Genomic DNA, 24,100 nt, shown 5'->3' on the forward strand with positions numbered 1-24,100 from the left:
CTTCCTGAGGACTTCCGTAAGTAAAGAGATCAACCCCAATATGAAAACATGAGGCCACAATACACCTACATGTACTAATTTCAACAACATTTGCAAAAGAACCCATTGGTAACAAAACCTTTGCATGGCTGATATCTAACCATAGGCCCTCAACAGGCACACTCAGGTAAAGTTAAACTAAAGTTGTGCAAGGCTTAAACAAATACTGCAGCCAACCGTTACGGGAAGGCCATTTACAAAACTATTTCAGATCAATATTCATTCCAGAAAGGCCAATTTGGGCTTCTCAATAGACAGAATAAACTAGAAAGGAAGTAACAATAGACAGAATAAACTCCTATAAGATGTATGGTGCTTTAGATGATTAAAAATACTGCAAGTAACTATTCCTAAATACCAATGAGAATTCAAACAGCAAGTTTACACGGGTGGCATGTGAGCAATAATGAGCAATGAACAGGAACATCAGAAAACACTTAAAAAGTCTAAAAATACTCTGAAATAGCATTTTTAATTATGCTCCTTCCCTACTTTTTAGACACAGGATACTGAATTTCAAGCCTACATTTCAGCTAGTCGCATAGATTCCAAACTAACACAGCCCAAAACTATTAGAAGAGATATATTTAAGGATCTCTGTGGAAATGGCTGCAATTTAACCCTACTGCATTACCACAGTCAAACATAGTATGCATTTCTAATGCTACACCCAGCGTTCCTCAGTAAAACCAACCTGCATACAACCTTAAGCTGATATAAGACACATACATACAAATAAAGCACAAACACAAAAAAATAACTACCACCAGAGCAGATTTTGCTATTTATACACGATTAGGGCTTTAATTACTACAAACACCTTAAAGTCCACCCTCAGGCAGAGGGGCAATGGTCACCGCAGACCCTCAGCGCTGAGGTAAAGCGCACGCGCCGCATCAGCCGCCATTGGCGGGAAAGCGGCTGTGGGAGGGGCTTAGCTTCGCCCCGCCTCGGTGCGGTCCCCTGTCGCCAGCCAACAGCCAGACAAAATGGCGTCGGTTCGTTTCCTCACGGCGGGCTCTTAAAGGAGCTGCAGCACCCCGGCTCTGGCGAACGGTGGAGATAGCGATCGCTCGGCATCGGAAGGGAGGCGGAAGAGAGCCGCGTCGAGAGCCGCTGTTTTCACCCGGCGGTGCCCGGAGGCTGCCCTGCCCGCCGCTGCTGCCGCCCCGAGCGGGAAGCGGCGGGACGGCGTTACCATGTCAACGCAGGTAATCAAAGCGGAGGCCTGAAGGGAACCGCCCTCAGCGAGAACCGGTATCCCCCTCAGCCGCTCGCCTCACCGCGGGCGCTGAAGCCGGCAGCTCGGCCCCTCGGAGGGGAGCTCCGGCCGGGTTCGGCCGGCAGCACCGAGCTGGTGGGGTCGCCGTCCTGTCAGGTGCGGGCCGCGGCGGGAGCGCGGGGAAGGGCCGGGGGCTCGGCTGAGGCACCGGCGGAGGGAGCGGCTGTTAACCGCGAGCGGGGAGGCACCGAGAGCCCGACTGCTCTCGGCGGGGCACCGAGACACTCAGGGCACACATCCTTGGCCAGGTCCTCAGCGCTTCCCCTTCCCCGCTTGCTCTAACGTGAAGGTGCTGGCGTCGTTTTCATTGCGAAGCCACCATCTATTATCGAGAAACCGCGCTAAAATGTCTGTTGTCCTTAAAACATGAAGAACCTTCCTAAAGTAGCTTGTTACTAGCTCACCATCATCTGTCTCCCTCTCTTACCGTGTCCAGTCTCACTTGCCTGTCCCTGAATTGAGTTGTACCTCCAAGCATTGGGTTGAAGAGAGTGGCTCATTTGTTCTTTCTTTCTGAAGATTCAGGAAAAAAAATAATTTTAACAAAGAAAATCTCAATACAAAATATAATCATTCGTATAGCTCATAAATAACAATAAAACCCCTATACATTTCTAGCCTAAAGAATGTCTTAAAATGAGTGTTTTGTTTACTGGGTCTAGGTTGAGTAAAAATCTGTCCCTTGAAGATGGTTACCACAAGGGCTTTGATGCGTGACAAGTACATGGCTGTTCCTATGCTTGCCCTGAGGGAAATATGTTCATCACGGGGGGGGGGAAGTTTCTGTTAACATTCACTGGAATTTGCCAGGCAGTCGCGGAATAAATTGTTTGCAGGAAGGGGAACACTGAAGGAAGGCCAGTGCTAGTCTGATTTTAGGATTTTATTTCACCTCTGTTGCGTTTCTTCTCTTGTTCTTGCTCTTCTAGTTGTGATGGATAACTTCTAGATGTGGTAAAAACAATTGGTGCCCTAGTCAGCTCTTTCTGTCCTCTGTCAACCGCATTAGTGTGAGCTGAGAGCATCTCTGAACCTGACAGGCTTTGTGTAGTCCACAAATTGCAGAACAGTTACTGTGTTCAGGCAGTTCCAGGTGTTGCGCTGTACAGTGGTGTAAGTAAAAAAACACCAATCTGAGCGTGTATTTGACTGTGGAAACTGGAAGCTGCCACCCACTAGAGAATTGGCTTAGATCAGGGGGGTGGTGTTGGCACCAAATCAGTGCTAGAAATACTTCCTTATGCTAAAAAGACAACTTTTCTCAAATACCACCTCTGTGGTGTCCCAGACTGTATTATCTGAAGTGATAAATTGTGTTAAGACACCGAGACAAGAAGCACCTAATATCCTTAAAAAGCATACTTATGTAGCACCTTTGTTGGCATGTAAACCATTAAGATTTAGACATCCAGACTGATAGTTTTTTTCTGTTCTTCCAGATGTTGATCATATGATATTCTGTATTTTTGGCAATGAAGAAAGGCTCAGAAAGAAAAGCATTTGGTAGAAAACCACAGACATCAGCTTCTCGGACACCTAGTCCAATGTCTCCTGTCAGTCCTAGTACCAGATCACCATCTCCTCTCATCCAACAGGCATCTCCATCTGCTTGCAAAAGCATGGAGCAGGGGCACCAACAACTTGGTATTACAGAAGAAAATGTAGATGCTGCTTTTAACTGTAAGTTTCATAAAGGTATATTATAAATAACTGCTTGTAGAGTACATACTAAAAGCATAAAAAGCGAATGTTCTATGAAATGTCTGATTAAGATATATGGTATTTTGGAAAGAACCCTGTTAATTTTGCCTTTATCTTTTGGTATTCAAATGTGGAAATACACAGTGAAAGCAGTGTAGAATAATGAGACTTTTACCCTTTACATTCTGTGCCGGGGGAGGACTGGAAGAGAGATGCTCACTGCCTTTTTCAAAGGGCTAGGCGAGCTTACTCTTGACGTGTCATTTCCTGTGAATGTTTCTGGTGTGCTCTTTCTTCTCATCCCCTGGGGGAGGGAGGGAATAAATTAAATGTTTTCCCAGGATCCAGACTGAAGTAAAAGACTAATATTAAGACACCAATTTTTTCACTACTAAAGGTAGTTTCTCTGTTTATTTTCAGCCAAAAATGGTCCTAGTCCAGGGGTTAAGTACATTACAGAACCCCTCATAAAAAGTCTGTCAAAACAGGAAAATTTGGCCTATATAAGCTCACTGAATCTTTCTTCCCCAAAGGATGGGGACAAGAGATTTAAGGTAAGCTATTGAAAATTAACTGCTAATTAAACAAAGTTAAAAATTCATTTTGGTTTATTTTTTAGCAAAGGTCTATTTTTAAGTGCATGTAAACAGCCGTATTTTAGTTATGTTAGCCTAGGTCTAAAGTGGCTTCTATTGAAAAAATGTTATATGACTACCTAAAGCAGGGGTTTAGAATGCAACAGTAAAACTACGATTAATAAACTGTTAAAATACTCTGTATTTTTTAATGAATAGGTGGTTGTTAAAAAATAGAAATCTGCCTTTTTCTTACCAAAAAAAAAAAAAAGAAAGAAGAAAAGAAAAGAAAGCTTTAATGCTAAGAGATTAATTTTCTGTTCTTTAGTACATAGAAAATTTGGAAAAGTGCTCTAGACTGGAGACACTAAACCTTAGTAACAACCAAATAGAAAAGATTGAGAAGTTGGATAAACTGATGAAGTTGCGTGAACTCAATTTGTCTTGGAACAAAATCAGGTAAGCAGAAACACTCATAGTTTTGATAAGCCGTATAAATAAAACTTACTGATCAAGTGGGTTCTTTCACGGGGGGAACAGTTAAGGTGAACTTCCCACCAGTTGTATGTCAAGAGTAACAGGCTTTGGTGACATTGTCTTAAAAAGCAGAAGCTCTTAGATATTTAGAAGGATAAGTAGTTCTGGGAAGTGATGTTAGAGTACATTGCTGCAGTCAAACTTGTTATCCTAGGAAACCAAGCCAGAAATACAAGTTTCCAGCTACCATAATAAAGACTGTGCAATAACCCAATTAAATGCATTAAAAATTTAACTCAGCTTTTACTGCATGCTAATACAGGCAATACAAGAAGTTTTCTTTTAGAAGAGGAAACTGAATGGGCTTGATGAGGCAGGCCATGATCTCACTCATTTGCCTTTTTTATCCTCACTGGTTTGAGAGTCTGCTATCTTGTCTTTCTGGTATAAAAATGTTGAAGGGTAATGGTTCAGATGGTAACAAAAATTTTGGTTTCCTTTTTTTGTTAGTGAATTATGATCTTTACGTCAGACTGCAGTAGAGAAGCTGCAATTTCAGTAGAGAGGTTAACAATAGGAAGTAAGCAAGATGCTAGCATTTCTACACATTGCATTCGCACAACTTCCTCTCTCAACAGGAACTGAAAAAAACAGAGTAGCTCTTAGCTGCTGCTATAAGTTTTCAGACTTTAGTTACATATATTATATATATACTTACATATTTGTTGTAATATTTGTATGCTTAATAACACTAAAAAATGTAGTTCTGCACACTGACAGTTTACAGTTGATCCTTCGTGTGGAAAAAAACCCACCAAACCATCTTTTTTTTTTTTGGTTCCAAAAGCACATTTTGCGTATTAAAACAGAATTACCACATATTAATATAATTTCAATATTGACATGAAGATGAGTGAAAATTAAAGTCTTGCTGTAAAGTACTTATTTTTCTTGTCTGGGAAGTAAGATGGTGTAATTTAATTTGAATTATGAGTCCATGGCAGAAAACAACTGCTTTTGCTGATCTCTTGGATGATAATTGAGTCAGATTTTGTTGTCGTTTATCCATAGTGCCTCAGTTACATTGTAAATTTGCTATGGTTCATGAAAATGTTATGTTTTTCTTCTTAATTTTCAGAAAAATTGAAGGTATAGAACATATGCAGAATCTACAAAAGCTGAACCTTGCAGGGAATGAGATTGAGCATATTCCCGTGTGGGTAGGGAAGAAACTGAGGTCCCTGCGTATCCTCAATTTGAAACAGAATAAAGTGTCATCAGTAAGTGCTCGTAGTTAGGAACAATAATTGTTCATATGTGTTTCATGAAGTGAACTGGTATATAATTGCTGAGTGTCTTTCCATAGTCTATAGTGAAATACAGCTGTTGTGAGCCTAGCAAAATTGCTTATCAGAAACACTCCTTTTGTGCCAGATATTCAAGGCATAAACCTGTATAACATTGCTCAGGAAAATGTTTGAAAACTTGGGGAAAATTTGAAGGCTTTTCTGTATTATTGGTGGTGTCCCTTGTGGTAAATTAATTATATGGAGACCTGGAAATAATCTATTTGCTTATATTCTGTATTTAGGACATGACTAGATTTAGTTCTGTCATCTAGGTTAACTTCTGAGTTTGTAGCTACAAAAGGATGTCTATGAAGGGAAGCCACTTAATACAATTCCTGAAGGAATCATGCTGCTGAGGAGGAGGAAAGATGAACCAGCTTTGTTTGAGTACCTCTCATGATAAAATAACCCTTTTCTTGTGAATAAGTCTGGGGGAGTGGAAGGTTACATATATCCAGAGGCCTTGTTAGCTTACAATTTCCAAGATTAGGCTTGAGGAAATTTGCCCTCTTTCTAGTGGTATTTTACGTGAGGAAGTTACCTTACTTGTGGTGCTATGTATTTTGGTAGGTTTTCAGAGATTATGCTTTAGCATGAAGTGTAATCTTTGGCATGGACCTAACATCAAACACTCTATCATCAGAAATTCACTAATGGGGGTTTAATTGTTCTTGGCAGGATGTCTAATCATTGTTCCATTTGTCTTTGATTTAGCTCCATGATATAGCTAAACTAAAGCCTCTGCAAGATCTCACCTCTCTATTTCTTGCTGATAACCCAGTTGTAAGTCTGCCTCACTACTGCTTGTACACCATATTCCATTTGCGAGCACTGGAAAACTTGGATGGACAGCCAGTGACAAATCGTGACAGGCAGGAAGCCCTAGAGAGGTTTAATTTAGGTAATATGTTAGAACTTAAGTGAATGACACAAAATTTAAGTTTAGAAGGAAAAGATTTTCTGTTTAAATGTTTCTATTATTTACATTTTTTTCAGAAGAGATAGAACAATTAGAAGGAGAGTTGGAAAACGCAGTGAAGGAGATAGAGACCCTTAAACATAACCAGTCCAAAATTCTTGAGCAGCTCCACCACCAAGATGAAGTCAACAAATCATTAAAAGAAAAGACTTTGCAACAGAAACAAAGCTATGAAGACCTACAAAGGGACCTGGGCACCAAAAATGAATTGGTAAGATAATGACTTGTACTAACTAAATATTTGGAACAGTTTTGTTGTCAGAAACCCAGTCCTCAATGTGAGAATTCAAATGACTGGAGATTTGTGTTTAAAATTAAGAGCCAAAACAAGGTGTGCAAACCCGTTGTATGTCAGTAATACCCCTTGATTATTATGTTGAGTAATGTCCATTAGATTACTTGTCCTTTATTCACATCATCCTAAAAACTTGTGTCCGAGAAGTGTCTTTCATTGGTAGCTATAAAATGCAAGAGAAGCCCTTTTGCATTGAGAGTGTTCAGTTGTGAATAATCTGATGGGAATTTAATATATGGCTTTTCTCTTGTCCTCAAAAATTTAGTCCTTCAGAATCTCTGTAACTTACACTTCCATAGCTCTTTCTTCTGTGAATACTCAAGCTAACCAAAAGCCTATTTCAATAACATAGTTTTCAGTATAGTTAGACTTAGCAGCAAATATTTCACAGCTTAACCCCTCTTATCCTTTTGAATGACAAACTTTGCCTACTTCTTTCTTCCTTTAGCTGGTGTATTGGTTTGTCACAGTTCCCTTTCCACAGAGCCTTTATTCCTCACTAAGGTAGCCCCACTGTGCTCCTGGGTTGCATGGTTGTTACTTCTAGGATTTATTTGCATGTTTACTGAAGTAGGAACATTTGCATTAAGTGTTCCAATGAGACTTCATATTCACTGTGGTTTTTGGATGCACAGATCATTTCTGCACGGTATATATTGTCTTTTAAAATTTTTCTTTAATCCTTTTCTTTATTCCATTCTGTTCTATTTCTTATCCTCCATTAGTCCTGCTTTCCCCTGTCTGTTGGAGTTTTGCTGCATGTTCTTCCTCAGGTATTCAGAGTGAAAATTTAATTTAAAAAGAAATCACATGATGGACTTTTTATTTAAAAAAGAAACTCAAAAACTAAGCAGCAAAGCCTCTGTACACTTAAAGAGTGTTAATAGTTCTTGCTGCTCGTTATTAGCAGTAAATACATTAATTATTTGTCATAGATTTTGCTAAGGGATTGTACCCAAATTGTTTTTTTATCCTAAGTTAATGACAAATTTGTCTTCAAACCTTTGATGCATGTAAACTTAAAAGGCCTTTCATGTGATCACTTGTGTTATGTTAATTGTGGGGTTCTTAGTCATCAAATTGTGATTTGTAATAAAGTTGCACCTTGTGATATTCTTGATCCAAAGTACATCATTTTAACCTTTTTTTGATGCGAGCTTTGATTCAAAGTTCATGTTTTTGCTGTTCTCTACTGAATTGAATGTATGTGATGATGACACTTAAATGCAGCTTACCTTGTCTGCTGGTTTATAGTTAAAGCAGAAGACAGTGGAGCTCACCCGAGCTTGCCAGAAGCAGTATGAGCTGGAGCAGGAGCTGGCGTTTTATAAGATTGATGCAAAATTTGAGCCGTTAAATTATTTTCCACCAGAGGTAACAATTTAAAAATGAAGGATATTTTCATGGCTGTTTCTCTTGATTTTCAGCTGGAAAAACAGAAAACTTAATAGTTTTCTTAATAAAACTTAATAAACCAGGCTGCTTTATTAAGAGTTATGAAATAAAATAATTTTAAAAGTGTATGTTATAAGATTTGAACTAAACTGAATCTGAGTCACATTCAGTGTATTGAATATTGGTATACATATGCATGTGTTTTAGCCAAACAGAGTCAGTGAACAATCATTTCATTCTTATTATTAACCAAACAAATGATAGTCCTCTCTTCTGACTTAATTGCGGAGACCCTTTCACTTGGAGAAACTCCACAAGCCAGAATGTTTTTGAGTTGGATGGTATTAGATTGCCTGTCCTTTCTCTGTTGGCTTTTTCTCCTACTAGAGCTAATCTCTGTCATACGTGCAAAAAAATGTAGAGATCTTGGGAGTCTGCACAAGGAATGTAAAGATCAGTAATCATTAACTATGAATGAGTTTTTAAAGTTCTGTTTGAATAAAGTTTAAGTGCAACAATGTAATGGATTAAGCATAATCTATCTTACTGTTAAGTCCAAAATATTAAGGAAAAGTTCCTCCAGTTAAATGTCCATTTGCATTACTCATGTGCAGCAATCTGGTCATACACCAACTGGGGTTGTGTGTTTTTAATTCTATTATAAAATGACAAGAATATTAAAGGCCAAACAAGTCAGTTGCAGTCTGTTTTCTTCTAATTATTCTAATCTAAAATTTGTTTTCCTTTCAATGATTAAGAGACTTAAATGATATTGCAAGTTGACTGCAGCCATACCTGTGAGATAAAAGATGTACTGCTTCATACATTGCAGGATGTTGAACTTGATAATGTACCTGGTGAAAGCCCATACATTGGTAAGGCCAGGTATAAAAGGAATATGTTTATAAGAGAAGGCTACATTGCTCACAAAGCTCAGCAGCTGGAGACCGGAAAAATACAGCCAGATGAAGAGGACTTCTGTAGGAAACCCCAGCTTCAAACTCTAGATGAACTACTAGAGGGTAAAGAAAAAAAGATCGATTCAGGTAAAATCTTAACTGAAATATGTTATTCAGTGTATCTTATTCCACTGATTAAATGCTTGACATGTTTGACAGAACAGCAATAAGGCGTCAAAGGCCTCAAGTGCTGTAATTTCTAAACATCTGATTAATGTTTTAACAAAGAACATCTATCAATACTATACAGAATATTGTAATGTATTTTGGGGGTTGTGGGTTTTGGTTTAATTTTTGTCTGCAGCACAAAGAAGATTAGAAGAACTGCAAAGTGCAATAGGAAATGCAGAGCAACAAGTTTTGAAAGTAACAGAGGAGCTGCAACAATTAGAGGGTGCTCTGGCTCAGAAAAAGGTATGTAAAGAAACTGCTACGTGAATAGCAAGGGAAAACATTATTGATGGAGAAAACAGAACTTGTTTTCTCCCATTCTTTTTTATAAGGGCCATTATATATATGTAAATCCATTTGTCATGCATCAGGAAAATCTTAAGGGTTTTTGATAGCTTGCTTTTAATAAGCTGTCAGAGTTGTAGTGCAGTTAACTGCATCTAAAGAAGCTGTGGCTGCCCCATGGCAGTGTTCAGGGCCAGGCTGGATGAGGCTTGGAGCAACCTGCCCTAGCGGAAGGTGTCCCTGCCTGTGGCAGGGGGTTGGAACTGCATGAGCTTTAAAGCTCCATCCTACGATTCTACAGAAGATTCAAAACAATGAATAGATCATTTTTAGGCAACCAGTTGGGCTAAACCATCAGTCTGATTTAACTCTTAAAAATGTTCCTGATCAGCTGTATATATCCAATTAAACTCTGTTATCCAACCTCCTCATGCTACCTCCAGATATTACAGGCCAACAAGGAAAGTCTTGAACAGCAACTGAGTGAAAAGATACGAATCCTGTATCAGCTACGCAAGGAAGCTTTAGAACTGGAAAAGCAATTGGAGAAACAAAAGAGAGAAATAGGGAAAAAAGAGAAAGAGCTCGAAGACTTACAGAGTTCTCTTGCTTCTCTAAATTCTGAAGATCCAAGACATGTAAGTAAAACAGGTATCTTATTTTTTTATGTACTGCATATATTCATGTACCGAGAAAGGTGGTAAAGACTGCTTTAACAGATTAACATTCACTTGTTGTGTTTATTTAATGAATTATATATTATTTTGCAATATACCAACTTAGCTGTTATTGTCTGAAAAACAACAACTCCCATTTAAAAAGAAAACAAATAAAAACCAAACAAAAAAAAAACAGTGAAACACTTGGGCAGCTCATTTTAAGTGCAGTTGCTTCCAGCACATTAAGAACTAGATCTTTATTTCTGTGAATCTGTGGAGCCAGTTTCTGTGTAAGAAATCCTTAATGCATCTTTTTATAGAATCTGGCCTTAAATATTTGTAAAGTTCAGTTTAACTGCTGCAGGGTTATAGCTGACGTCCTGCTTTGTCAGAGAGCTCTTGCAGTGCCCCACAAGTCTGTTTGCAGGAGCTCAGCCTAGAAAAAACATCTGGAGTAGCTGATGCAGCTGACCTGACCGAAGCGGGGAGAGCTGATACTAATATTTCAGCCAGTGAGATGCAGACAGCTGAAGGCAGCAGCAGGTTTTGGCTTTACACTATAGTCCAGCATCCTGAAAGTAGAATCAATTTTCAATAAATAGTTCTAATTCTGGAAAGCCTTATATTGCCTTTTTGATGCTGTCACAGTCCTGTCAGTACTGATCAACTCAGCAAGGGCTCAGGGAACATGTTACAGGTTTGGGGCAAAGCTGGGTGATGCACCAAGAACTCTTACTTTGATAATCTCATGTTTTGGATCTGCAGGGAAGCAAGACTTCAGATTTAACTGTGTTTGGGTACAGCAGACACTTAGAGAAACTAAATTGGATGAAATGGGATTACTTTTTGAATAGTGCTTTAAAAAGCTGGGTTTTTTTAAATGACAGCTTTTCAGGCCATCTTGATGCATTGAAGTATGCAAAGGACGAATTTTGATGCCGTTTTCAGCAGAGCAAACACTTTACAAAATGCATCCATACATATTTAATGCTCTTTCCCCGGGCTGCTCATTCTGGAGGCTGCGGGACGGATCCCGCAGGAACCGGCCCGGCCCTTCCCGCAGGCCGCCCCTCGCTTCAAATCACAACACAGGAAGCGCTGACCGGGGCCAACCGCCCGCGGAGCGGGGAGCGGAGCCGCGGCCCCTCCGCACCCGCGGGGAACCTCGCCACGGGCGGGCTGCCGCGGGAGCCTTCGGAGCGCATGGGAGACCCCGGTTAATCGCGTTCCGCGCTGAAGATACCGCTTCTCCATTCAAATGACTTCGAGATCAGGGGTGGGGCGTTTTGCAAATGGTCTCGAAAGAAGAAAAGACAAAGGCAAAATTGTAAGTGATTGGGGTTTTCTAACCGGCGCTCTTGTGGCATGCGGCAGCTGCAGCAAAATGACTCAGCAGCAGCGCTCTGCTTGGGTTTTCCTTGTGGAATTTCACTTTTGAAAGCGGAACGGTAGTTTGTCTTTAAAGGGGCGGCAAGTTGAATTGTACCGATGTGAATGTTTGAAAGAACTTCCGGTTTAATACACTCAAAGTGCCGAAAGTGATGTTTTAGCCATTACTTCTCTCTGAGAAGCAAGTTTATAAGTGATTTTATTCTGACAACTTGTATTTAACGTTTCTACTGCTAGCTCAATTTATTTTTAGAGGTGTAAGAAAAAGGTGCTGATTGTCATTGTCGTGGTTTGAACGCAGGACAGTCATGACAGCTTAATTCGGTATTGTCCAAATTCCCTTGCATTTGAGTCGTTTGTGAGTGATTTCATAGCAGTGACAAACAGCATTCACTGTGTTGTGTGCATAACCAGCTTTTGTATACAGCTAAAACAATCACCTGAATTCATACTAAATGTGCAAAGTCCTGACTAAAGCCTGTGTGAGCTGTGGCTATGGTGTATTACCGAGAAATATTAACACACAACAAACATACACCCGCAAAACAAGACCAAAACAAAAGACCAAAACAAAACAGAACACCCCCCCCACCCCCCCCCCCGGCTTTAAGTAAATCTTAGTGGTAAACTTGGCCTGACTTGCTGGTTCAGAGTATTTTCCTTCGGGTGGTGACCTGACATGTTCTGAAGCATCATCAGCTGTGAAGGCAATGCAGGATGACAGGATTAAAGCTTCTGGAGGAAATCATGTTTGTTCTTGACTGAAAGAGGAAACGGTTATAACAAAAAGTAAAGGCAGGAAGAAAGACAGTAGCCATGAGTAATAGTTTGTAAATGCAGGCTTTATTCTTCATGCCTGGGCAAGGGAGAGTCTGGTAACAATGCTGTTATTCAGAGATTGCCTATCTGGGATTCTGTGTGGGGCAGGAACAACAAAACCAAAAAACCCAACCCCAAACACCACAACATAAGCTGCACTTGTGATTTTTACTACTAGTAATAAGACATTGCAGAAACTGAGATTAAATACTGATTTAACACTTTAAATCTGTATTGGTGTTGTCCTGCTTTACCTTTCCAACTGTTAATTTCCAGGCTCACCTGAAAGCTCAAAAAGCAAGTAAAGAACAGCAGTTTGACGTAATGAACAAACATTATCAACAGCTTGAGAGTCGCCTGGATGAAATGCTCTCTCGGATTGCAAAAGAAACTGAGGAAATCAAGGATTTGGAGCAGCAGCTGACTGATGGTTGGTTTTTCTTTTTGGCTGGCAGTATTTCTGGTAGTTAGGATAACATAAGGGTTGAACTGAGGATTCTGTTTTATCTTTGTTTAAATGAAATACAGAATGTGTAGGAAAGAGCTGAAAGACTATTCTTAACTGATCTAAAAGGAGACTTTATGGGAATGTTTACTTTTTAATATGTTCATTTATACATGTTTGGGGAAGGCAGTTTGCAGTTTAAAATACAGGCATTTTGTGGCTGAGTTCCAGTTACTTGCCTACTGCAATATGTAATAATAACTTCATAAGAGGAATAAAGGGGGTTTTGTTTGTTTTGTAAATAAGTGTGGTTTCTTAAGTGTCTCAAATTTGCTTTCTGCATTTCTGCAGGTCAAATAGCAACAAATGAAGCACTGAAAAGGGATTTAGAAAGTATTATCATTGGATTACAGGAGTACCTGGAAAGTGTTAAGTCTCAGGCAAAACAGGCCAATGATGAATGTAAGGAGTTGCAGAAGGATAAAGAATCTTTGCTAGAAAGATTGGCAGATCTAGAGGAAGAAAGAAACAACCTGGAAATAGTTGCCATGGATACAGAAAATATGAGAAAAGTAAGGCTTAATGTTGTATTTCTTCCCAAATTCAGTTACCTGGGAATAAACCTGAAAGAAAGAAGCAAATTACCAAATTGCAAATAGGAAAGCACAGTTCTTGGACAGTGTAAGTTTTTGCTATGGAAACTTAAAGATTTGTCTTAGCATCCTGGTGAGTTTTATGTAAACCTTAATACAGGGACAAATGTGTATTGCTTTAAGCTACGCTTTTTAACTTGAGCACAGATGTTAGTACAGTCTGTCATAGCCATGTCATTGACCTGACCTTTGTATGTTGTGGTGCCACCTAGCTTTAAGTTTTAATGTTCAGAGATGAGGGTTAGTGTGTCTATTTTGATCTATCTGCTGTCACATTGATGATGAGTTCATGAGGCAATGTACTCTTCAAGAGATCCTGCCTCTCCTGTGTCTGTACTTCTAAAATGAATGTAACATTCCAGGAAATTGCAATGCTAGAGAGTGCACTCAGAGAGCAGCAGGAAATAAATGAGTCGCTTAGAGAGGCACAAAGGGACATCAGTGCCTATGAGGCTGAATTGGAAGCGCAGCTAAGAGATAGAGATGCTGAAGCCAGTCAGCAAAAAGAAGAATATGAAAGACTGAAACAACGTAGCAAGGTAAGAACAGAACTCTTGTGCTGCCAAAGGGATATCTGCTTCAGGATAAGAGACAACCAAACCTTCCTCCATATTCCATCTGTAGTGTGGTCTTGCAAGTAATTGTTGGTTTAGGTATGCCCCCAGATGGAAAGTAATACCAGTTTGCTAGGATTTATAGCTTTGCACTGAAGTAAGATACAGGCAATTTGGTTGTAGAGAATATTCACTATAGTTAAAAGGAAAATAATAGTCCTCATTGTTTTGGAAAGAGAAAACTCTGCCTACATCAGAGAAGTGACTCTAAAGTATTCCTGTGCAAGGAGCAGGTGAAAGACAGTTTGCCTTTGCTCTTTGTAGTAGAAATTGAGTTTTACAGCAAATCTTTTTATTTTGTAAGTTATTATAAAGTAACAGCTTTCTGCTGGGGAAGAACCACATATGCTTTAATTTATATTGTCACATTTATCTTGCTGTTGGAGATCTTAATTTGGTTTTCTGTATGATGATGTACAATAACTACTGCCCTGCTTCAGTTTCCATTTGTCAGAAATCAATGAGATGGTTTTCTTGCAAGATTTATTCTAACTGCACGTTCCAGACTGCAGCCAGAAATGAAAATGCAAAACAATGAAGTGTGGTGTTCTGTCCCCAGGTTTCAGAAAATACTTGTCAGGTTTCTATAGAACACTAATAAATGTAAATCTGTCAGTCACCTGGTGGGTAGGATGTGCTCATGCTTAGGTATGGATTAAGATTTGCAGTGCCAGCCATGATGATGTTTTTAGGAAACACATCTATAATGTTGGTGATGGGCTAATCTGGGATGATTGGGGTTTTGTTGATTTTTTTTTTTTTTTTTTAGGGCTGTTGTTCATATTGTTTTAAGAAATAGAGCTGTTTACTTGGGTGACAGGTTGGATTGGGAGGGGGGTATTAATCTGCAGGTTTTCTGTGTTTGTAGATGGAACTGTCAGCCCTGCAAGCTGAACTTGAAAAAGAAAGGCAAATGTTGGACAATGCTCTGACCAAAGCACAGCTAGCAGAGGAAAAGGAACAGCAAAATTATAAGCTCCTTTCTCAGTTCAAACAATTGCAGGTGAAGTATTTGTTGCCTTTGAAAGGTTACCTGATACACAGTATGATTCCCTACTCCCCCAAGGGGAAAGTGATAAGGATTTTAAAGGATTCTGTATGAATTTTATCAGCTTGAGTAGTATTTATAACTTTCCTGATTTTAATTTTCCTGTCCAAAGACCCCACACCATAGTCTTTTATCTACTTTGGATATTTAGATTGACCTTTGAAATCATTTCAGAGCTGCTCAGTCACATTGCAGAGGGATTGACTAATTGCTACATGTGTCTTAATTTCCTACAAGCTTCATCCAGTCCATGTCAGTAAGAAAACTACTTGGATGAAGAGCTAAAAAACTAAACCAATACCTAAGGCAGAATTTATTGCCTCTGTGTTCTTGTTTGTTGTTTGTGTTGGTTCAGGTCACACTGAAACCAATATTTTGTCTTTTCTTTTTCAGGGAGACAATAATCTCCTGAAACAACAGCTTGAAGATGTTCAGAATCAGCTCAACCATGAGGTTGCGAACTTAATTCATCCTGAGGAGGTCTTAGCTCGTGTAAATGAACTCAAGCAAAAACTTCAGACAGGAGATGGAGAGATTAAGTGAGTAAAATAAAAGTATAAACAGTGTTAGATTTGTGCATGTGAAATTGGAGCACAAGCCTGATGAGCAGCGGTGCTGTGCCTGAGTTAATGTACACTGGATGTCTTAAACTTGCACTATTGTAGTAGGCTTTGTTATTTCAGTATCTGGTATCACAGTTTAAAATTGCTATTTTCTGTCTTGGAACTTGGATTGTTTCTCTTTCAGATGTCAGAATTCATCTGATGTTTTAGGGAAAAGCCTTGCAAATCTGCAGAACAAATTTAATGACATCCTCGCTGTTGCTCAGAGGGAAAAAGAGAAAGCATGGGCTAGACAGAGAGAACTGCAGGAGGAGATGGCATCCCAGCAGGAAAAACTGGAAGAAGTACAGCAGAAATACAGACAGGCACGTGTCAAAACAACAAAGTAGAATGAGATGGTTTCAGCTTCGTCTAAAAAATGTAACTTGCAGCTGAAGGATCAAGTTTGGCACAGATGAAGCTTTGCTACCCTCCTTCTTTCAGAGAAGTATAATTTTACTTGTCAGAAACAAATCTGACAACTCACATCAGAGCAGGATGCTGCTACTGATGACTGGAAACAGGAACACTAACCATTAATAGAGGTTTGATATTCCTGTTGTGCACAATTGTACCACATAGGAATTTTCATTATAAAGAAAATGTATAAGCAGAGAAAAGCTTCTGAAGAGGGAGAACAAATAATTGACCACTTCCATGCTGTATGTACTGTGAAATTCTGATTAGTGAAATGCACTGGCTGTTCCTGCTTTCTTTTTATAAGCATCACCACAGTCTTCCAAGTTCTTTTAAAACAAAAAACCTTAAAATATTTGCTTGTACTCAGAACTGGTTTAGATCAGGTTATTTGACAGGATGTGTGCTCCTTTGCACCCTCTGTTTGGCTTTTATTACATAAAGCTTGCAAAAATGTTGTGTGGAGGAGAAGGGTTTAATGTACACTAAAATTTGCATGAGCAGTCTCTAACTGTAGCTGTATGATATAAGGAGAGACCCCCTTTTTGGTGTTGATGTAACAGCTGAGTCTGATTTTATGTTTTATTAATACTCTTTATGATTTTTGCCTAATTATTTGATTAATTAGAATTTAGACTCAGTGATACATTTCAGAGGCAACAGAGAGTTTAATTATAGGTAGAAAGATACAGCCATTAACCTTCTTGAAACTTCTCTGTATCTACCACTACCAAAATAACTCGGGTACTTTTAAAATGTAATAGTTACAGTGGCAAAGCACTTCTTTTTCTTTTTTGGTACAAAGTATGCTGGTAACTGCATTTCCTAAAGTTGTTTCTTTAAATCATTAAAATAGGGGGTGGCTTTTGATAGGAGGGTGGAAAGAAATCTTCCTGGCTACCCATTCTAACTTATTTCATTTGTAGGTTAAAGCTGAAAACAGGCAGAATAAGAACAAGGTCCATCAGTTAGAGAATGAAGTTCAACATTTGCAGGAAAAAATAAAGAGCATGGAAGAAATTCAGGGCCTTGCTGATCAACAGCTCCAAGAGGCAGATGAAGAGAAAGAGACTATTCTTGCTCAACTGGAAGATCTGGAGAAAAGGGTAAGAATGAATAAGGGCAAGTCCATGCACTGTGTCTGACTGCTCAGGATAAAAAAAGATTCAAAACCTTCAGAATTATTTTGCTTTCTAAGATCAAATACAGGAAGGAACACAGAGATTAAATTAAATATAAGAGCTTTCTTTTCCTTAAATGTTATTGGCTGTCCATGCTTTAGGGTTTTTTTTCTGTTACTTAGATGCATATAGTACAAAATGGGATATGTGGTGATGGTGAAATGTCATCCCAATAGAAAACTTTTCTTCCATGCTGCTTTTTACTTAAAACTTACAAATCCTTTTGTTTTCCTGGTTTCAGAAAAAGCTAGAAGATGCCAGGGCACAAATGCAGTTTGTCAGTCTGGATAAGGAACTGAAGGAATTGAAGAGAGCAATAATCACTTCAGATAAACTGGCAGCCACAGAGCTCTCCAGTGCTAAAAATCAGCTAAAGGCTCTTCATGGGACTGTGCTCAGAATTAATCAGGAGCGAGCTGAGGTGAATCAACACTGATTATTAATTGCTTGTATGTGAGAAGTGCTTTCTAATGCCATCATAATGGGAGCAGTCCTGGTGTTGTCTTCTAAACTGAGCTTCAAGACTTTGGTCTGAACTGTCTTGCTGCATAGGTGCTCTTGCTTTCAACAGAGTCTCATCTTGAAACATAGTAGATGAACACCTGAGTAAATCTGTGTATGGACAGGCATTCTCACTGTGTGTAAGAAGCTAAAGAAGAGGCAAGATCAATCTTACTAACTGAAAGACAATAGATAAATGCATTGTTAGATAAGGTAGAAGAGCAAAAGAAAGGACTACAGAAGTTCTACTTCTGTAGAAGGACTACTTCAGGTTCTTAACCTGGGAACCATTTTTGGCTACATACAAACATCTCCTCCGTAGAAATACTGTAAAGTTAAAGTAGAAACATTATTTTACATATACTGGCATTCCAGAACACACAGGTGCTAATGCTTCATAGGAGTCAGCTTCTCCCAAAGCTGCATGAGACACCTGCAAGCTTGTGAAGGGTTCTTGCAAACTAAAGCTCAAACTAACATTTCAATTCCAGGAGATTGAGGAAGCTGAAGAGTTCTGTGCCCAGGCAGCTCGTGCAGGCCAGGACCTTGCCAGGGCAGAAGCTGAAATAGAACTGTTACAGCAGCTCCTCAAAGAGAAGGAAGAACAAGTAGGTTGCAGTGATGTTTGCTGTATATTACATGATGAGGATAAAATGCATGCATTTTACTCAATGAGCATTTTTTATAGGGAAGGATGGGCATGTTTGAAAAAGCTTTGATTCAAACTGAAGTGCTTTGCTTTGATTTAAACTTACACTTTAGTTTCAGCGTGAAATGGAGAAAGCTGGTGAGAACGCTGTCACGTCAAGGACTCGGAAGTTTGAGATTGATAAATTAAATGAAGCTCTGGAGAAACAAAAAGCAGAAATTGACCGTTTAAGATGGATGTTGGATAGTACTGGCACAGGTAATCTCTCTTTTCTCTCCACTTCTTGTGGATAAGCATGAATGAAGAAGCCTTCGCTTTCTTTTCTGTATTTCTCACCATTTGATCTGAGCAGATGTTGAGAGCTCTGGAAGTTTATTCTAGAACAAACTGTTCAGAATGCCTTCCTGTGTACAGGATACATGCAGTCATTAAATCACTGTGATTCAGTGGATTCTCTGTATATGAAGCAAACAGCAAAGTGCAGTTATGTGAAGTGTGTGAGTCTTTGCTTCTTCAGATATAAGAATGGAGGAAGGGGATGGTTGAGGACCAGTAGTGGCACGAGCACTCCCAGGTTTCTGGGTTTGCCACTTGACCTGCCATGTCACCTTTGGAAGTAAAGTGAAGTTTTTCCTCAGTTTGAAAAAAGGAATGACAGTGTGTTAGTTTTCATTAGTTTGTGTTAATAACGCTTTTTACAGCTATTTAGAAAACACTAATTGAACCCTGCATTCAGTTTATACTGCTCTGGAATGTTGTCAGAGATCTGCATGTAAGGAAAAGATGAGCATCAGTTACCTGTCTATGAACTTGTATTTCTACAGTCTTAAAATGACAAACTTGCAAGGGGCAGTGTGTAGCTACATCATCTCATAACAGCGTTTGGTTTGTTTCCCCTGGCGATTCAGTTTTTAAATACTGCTTCAGATTAACAGGATAACAAACAGAGAAAAGCAGAATGCAGTATTTCTGACTCAATTTTTGCTTTGGATGCCTATAAAACTGTGATTAATTTACAGGTAAAAAAGAAGAAATTGACAATTTACAAGATGAAATTGCAGCACTCAAAAATGTGCTTTCATACCAGAACGATTACATCACCAGCATGGCAGATCCACTGAAAAGAAGGGGATACTGGTATTACATGCCATCATCACAGGTCAGAAAAATCCTATGATGTGGAAAGCTATTTGATATAAGAAAGTCCATTATAAACTTGATAGATACAGGAGAAAGTACAGAAAAAAACACTGTCTGGCATATAAGAGAAATACTGAAACAACACAGCACAAAGTTCCCTGATAAAGCCCATTACTGTGTAGTGGTAGGGGTCTAGTGCACATCAAACTATTCAAAATGCAGTACTGTAAATTCACTTAGGTTAAAGTTGAAAGGGGACATTACAGACAAATATTTCTTGCAAAACAGTATTTGTCTGAATTTAAGAGAAAGATTGTTAAAAACTATTTAGTGCTTTCTTTTAAAGTAGCATCATGCTTGGAAGTGAAGGAAAGCAGAGTGTGTTTAGCCTGTTCCTGAAAAATCAGCTTTAAATATGTACAACAGTTAATTTCACATGATTTGTCATTTCTAGATTAACACATCCTGGTTTCTTCTTTAGGCTTCAACTCCTGCTTCCCACAGCACAAAAGACTCTGGAGTTTGTTTACTGTGTTGTGGGACATCCCCACCCGGGAGAGGGTGTGGTGAGGACAGGCACTGCAGGAAGGAAGACTTGCCCAACCAAGGAGGATGTTGGGTTTATTCACCGCTCAGAAGCAGGTTGCACAAAGCAAATTCAGGTCAAGGTAAGTCAAGCCTCATGGCTCAGAATGTTTAGGAGCAAACTAAAGGTGGGTTTGCTCAGAGTTCATGGTGAATTCTTTTATGTGCATGTGTGAATTATAAATGTTTATTACCTTTTGAACCAATTATTCAGTTCAAGCATGTTTATTGCTTTTTGTACATTACACAGAATTTTAAATGTGCATTTGAAGAATATATGATACTGGAAAATTGATTATTTTTTTTTCTTTTTTAAAAGATAAAAGAGCAAAAGAAGAAAGTGAAGGAAAGGAAGAAACTCGTGTTCCCAAAGCCCCCCCCTTTGTACCACCCCCTGGTACAGTTATTTACACAGTCCTTCCAGATGGTGCCCCTGTGCCTCAGGGAACTGTGGTCTATGGCCCTCCTCCTGCAGCGGCAAGTGGAGGCTCAGTTGCTCCTGGATCTGTTATCTATGGCCCACCTCCTGTGGGAGCTCAGGTTGTTTATGGCCCTCTTCCTCCAAACTTCACTGTCCCACTCATTCCCGTTGGAGTGCTTCACTGCAATGTGCCTGAACACCATGATTTGGTAAGATACAGAGCTGTGAGCTGCAGGATTAACCACAGGCAACAGACTTGTAAATGGATGAGGAACATCTTTTAACATACACTTTCTCAAAAAAATAGAAATGCAACACCCAAACACCTCATTTTCACAAGTTACATTAGTCCAGTTTATAACAAAAAAAGTCCCTGCTGGGAAGGTTCTGGATCTGAGTGAATTTGCTGATGAGAATTCTCTACCTTCCATGCTAATAGTCTGTGTTTTTCTCTCTGTAGCTGCTCATGTGTCTGAGGACTGAATTACAAAATAGCTCTTAATTTTGTTGTTCTGTCTCCTGTATGTAGGAGAGTGAAGTCTCAAGGCTAGAAGACACTGTATGTTACTTAAAGTCTCGGAAATACAAAGATAAATGGTCAGAAGCAGCAGAGCATAAATACAATAAAGACATGGAAAGATTGCTTCAAAATGTTGAGAAACTTCTGCATGAAAGGGAAGAGTTGGAATGTGAATTAGCAGAGCTACAGCAAGCAGCTCAGAAACATAATAAACGCAAGTAAGAACACTGCCCCAGAATGCATTTCACATAGCCACATGGAAATACCTTTTTTCCAATAAAAGTCAATTTTGATTCATTTAGAGTTAATGTAAATGGACTGGCACTTCCAAGAGGCACCATGCCTGTGGTATTTTGTATTTTAATTCCATGCCTTTCTTCCTGACCTTGTAGGGACTTTATTGAAGGGTACACGGACAACCTTATTGCAGAACTGCAGTTAGAAAAGACTCTTAAACATCATGAAGATATTGCAGATGAAATTGAATGTATAGAGAAGACCCTTCTGAAGCGACGAGCAGAGCTTAGAGAAGCAGACAGGCTACTTTCAGAAGCTGAAGTGGAACTTGAGAGCACGCGAGGCAAAGTAAGTAAAACCGTAACTCTGAAGTGCAGAAGAGTTTGCAAGTTGGGTTAAGATTGTTTTAAACAGAGGAGTTTTGTTTGTTCAAGCAGTTTATTTTCACTTGGATAATCTGAAGTCTTTTAAAATGCTTCTGTATGAAAATAATTGTTGGATAACCTGTGCTAAAATAAAAGGTTTCAGTCGTTGCCAAAGAGGAGGAAGCTTTTCTGCTCTGGACAAGAGAGGAGAAAAGATCCTACTTTGTTATGGAGAGAGACAAAGCTCAGATGGAATGTCCAGGCCAGGATGAGGTCATCTTTAGATGGCTAACCTGCAAGTTACGGATGTGGAAAGCATAAAATGGGAGTGTATTGTCTCAATCTTCAATTTTTGCTCTAGACTAAAGACACTATGCAGAAATACAATCATGCCAAACAGCATTTGTCCTGTACTGAAGCTGAGGCAAAGGAGTTGGAGAGAAGGGCTCGGGAAATGGCCACTAAACTTGTGAAAGCAGATCAGCAATTAAGGTACTCTTACACTGCTCTTGTGAACTGGTGTTGAATGGGGAGGAAGAGAACAAGATTCTTTCAAATATCAAGATGGTGCTTTTGGATAGGGAGAGCTGTTAAAATGTTAATACAAAAAGACATAAATGCTTCTTTAGGTTATTACAGGCAGATACAAGAGATTTAGAACAGCATAAGAGGGAACAAGAAAGCATTTTGAAGGAAATCAACAAAATGGTGGCTGCAAGAGACTCTGAGTTCCAGTCATTAAACCAGAAGATAGAAATGCTGACTGAGAGGTGAGCATTCTTCATTTACCATAAACTGTATTAGATAAAGATGTCCTCCTCCAGTAAACTACTGCCTAAGGTATTTTTGTTGCTTCTGAGTCATGTTTTTATTCTCACTGTCAGTCTTCAGAAGCTTCAAGGAGATATTCAAGTTGCAGAAGGTAACGAAGGACATCACCTCCAGATCCTTACAGAAGTAGAAAGCCTTCTTCAGGGTAAGAAAAGTGAACTGGAAAGAGTGAAAGATCAGGTAAGGTTCATCTTGACTAATTCTGGGCTTTCAGTTTTGTTTGTGGTAATAGAAAGCTGAGAAGAGTCTTAAGTTCTGAACTGCCTTGTCTGAAGAATTTAATTCTTACATTTATTTTAATGTTGATAATTTGAATAATCCTTGTTTTGTCTCGTAAATATGCTGCTGATCTCACTGGCATTTCTGCATAACAGACACTACTGCAGAGTTAGTTCTCTGGGACAATCTGTATTGCATTTCAGAATAAGAAAATTAACTCTCTGAGGTACAGGACTGTGCTGCCCAGCTCAGAACTTAGTCTTTAGTATTGGCTTTATTATACAGGTTTAGCAAATGAAGCTCATTGATGGGATCCTTACACATTATGCAGTTCAAGTAAATCTCTGGCAGGGAACAGTGCACCACAGTTGTTCTTGTGATGCGTGTAGCTACAGAAATAACAGCCTCCAGATGCTTCTTCTGTTGAACTCCTACATTGTAGATCACTGCTCAGCAACAAGAGCTCTTGTTTCTGGAGGAACAGTTAAAGCAAAGAAGAGAAGAGCTCCATGTCCTTCAGGACTGTATTTCTCAAAAGAAAGGTGACCTCAAAGAAGCTCTTCGAGATGGGGAGACTGAAGCAAATGAAAAACTACGCCAAATACGGGTAACTTTTCCAAAGGAGTTTTCAGTTCACTGTATGCCTGCTGAGCAGCAAAAGAAGTATCAGAAACATCCCATAAAGTTTCCACCAAATGATGGTGTTATGGTCAGATTTGTAGATCAAACCTTTGCAAGGTTACTGTAAATTGTCAATGAGCAGGACTTTAACCTAAATATTATATATCTTTTGTTCTCTTACACATTAACTGTAACTATAAACTCTGGATTAAATTGACCAGAATATTGCTGAACAGACTGTTTTAATTTTATAAACCTCTTTTTAAAGGAAAACTTTATTTAAAATGGCAAATAATGGCATTCCTTGTGTTTCCTGTTTCCACAGGAAATAAAACTACTTCTGGAAAAGCTTCATGTTGAGAGGGAAGAACTGGATGTGCAGATTAATGAGAAAAGAGCACAGCTTTCCTTCATAAGAAAGGATATTGGAAATGAGGAAGAAAATCTTCAAGGAGTACTTGGGCAAGTTACCAAGCATAAGCTGGGTATGTCCCTGGCCCTTCTAGACAGTATTTTGTGCAGATTGGAAGGAAATACTCTGAGCTTTTGGTTGTACATCACTGCAGTCTTCTGTTCCTCACTCCTAAACCATTGTGATTCTCATAGTTCACACAGTGCTGGCAGATGCCCTTTGCTCAAACCTCATCCTGCTTTGTGCTTGGGGTGGGAGTTTTTCA

The 24,100-nt window shown here is 39.2% G+C and overlaps 1 protein-coding gene across 4 annotated transcripts in view; it reads left to right on the plus strand.

Annotated features, from left to right (window-relative positions):
- Positions 1 to 940: 940 nt before the first annotated feature.
- CNTRL (centriolin) overlaps positions 941 to 24,100 on the plus strand; it is a 30,942-nt gene continuing 7,782 nt past the window's right edge. For 2 of the 4 annotated variants that reach the window (XM_061352500.1, XM_061352498.1), the window contains exons 1-31: positions 941 to 1,250; positions 2,761 to 3,001; positions 3,443 to 3,576; positions 3,926 to 4,056; positions 5,213 to 5,354; positions 6,138 to 6,324; positions 6,420 to 6,613; positions 7,952 to 8,071; positions 8,925 to 9,138; positions 9,356 to 9,465; positions 9,951 to 10,145; positions 12,651 to 12,804; positions 13,171 to 13,391; positions 13,835 to 14,011; positions 14,955 to 15,089; positions 15,528 to 15,673; positions 15,882 to 16,062; positions 17,080 to 17,259; positions 17,576 to 17,755; positions 18,327 to 18,443; positions 18,598 to 18,742; positions 19,504 to 19,643; positions 20,106 to 20,292; positions 20,529 to 20,839; positions 21,160 to 21,368; positions 21,543 to 21,735; positions 22,114 to 22,244; positions 22,382 to 22,522; positions 22,637 to 22,763; positions 23,245 to 23,409; positions 23,749 to 23,908. In XM_061352500.1, the coding sequence (XP_061208484.1) occupies positions 2,794 to 3,001; positions 3,443 to 3,576; positions 3,926 to 4,056; positions 5,213 to 5,354; positions 6,138 to 6,324; positions 6,420 to 6,613; positions 7,952 to 8,071; positions 8,925 to 9,138; positions 9,356 to 9,465; positions 9,951 to 10,145; positions 12,651 to 12,804; positions 13,171 to 13,391; positions 13,835 to 14,011; positions 14,955 to 15,089; positions 15,528 to 15,673; positions 15,882 to 16,062; positions 17,080 to 17,259; positions 17,576 to 17,755; positions 18,327 to 18,443; positions 18,598 to 18,742; positions 19,504 to 19,643; positions 20,106 to 20,292; positions 20,529 to 20,839; positions 21,160 to 21,368; positions 21,543 to 21,735; positions 22,114 to 22,244; positions 22,382 to 22,522; positions 22,637 to 22,763; positions 23,245 to 23,409; positions 23,749 to 23,908 (5,035 nt within the window). In that variant the 5' untranslated portion in view covers positions 941 to 1,250; positions 2,761 to 2,793. Of the gene's footprint in view, positions 1,251 to 2,758; positions 3,002 to 3,442; positions 3,577 to 3,925; positions 4,057 to 5,212; positions 5,355 to 6,137; positions 6,325 to 6,419; positions 6,614 to 7,951; positions 8,072 to 8,924; positions 9,139 to 9,355; positions 9,466 to 9,950; positions 10,146 to 10,451; positions 11,494 to 12,650; positions 12,805 to 13,170; positions 13,392 to 13,834; positions 14,012 to 14,954; positions 15,090 to 15,527; positions 15,674 to 15,881; positions 16,063 to 17,079; positions 17,260 to 17,575; positions 17,756 to 18,326; positions 18,444 to 18,597; positions 18,743 to 19,503; positions 19,644 to 20,105; positions 20,293 to 20,528; positions 20,840 to 21,159; positions 21,369 to 21,542; positions 21,736 to 22,113; positions 22,245 to 22,381; positions 22,523 to 22,636; positions 22,764 to 23,244; positions 23,410 to 23,748; positions 23,909 to 24,100 lie in introns of those variants that run through there. The other 2 variants (XM_061352499.1, XM_061352501.1) reach the window with 2 other exon arrangements.

This window comes from Neopsephotus bourkii, unplaced genomic scaffold (assembly GCF_033783945.1).
Source record: "Neopsephotus bourkii isolate Nb327-2 ecotype Australia unplaced genomic scaffold, CSIRO-AGI_Nbou_v1 NB_659, whole genome shotgun sequence".
Lineage (NCBI taxonomy): Eukaryota > Metazoa > Chordata > Aves > Psittaciformes > Psittacidae > Neopsephotus > Neopsephotus bourkii.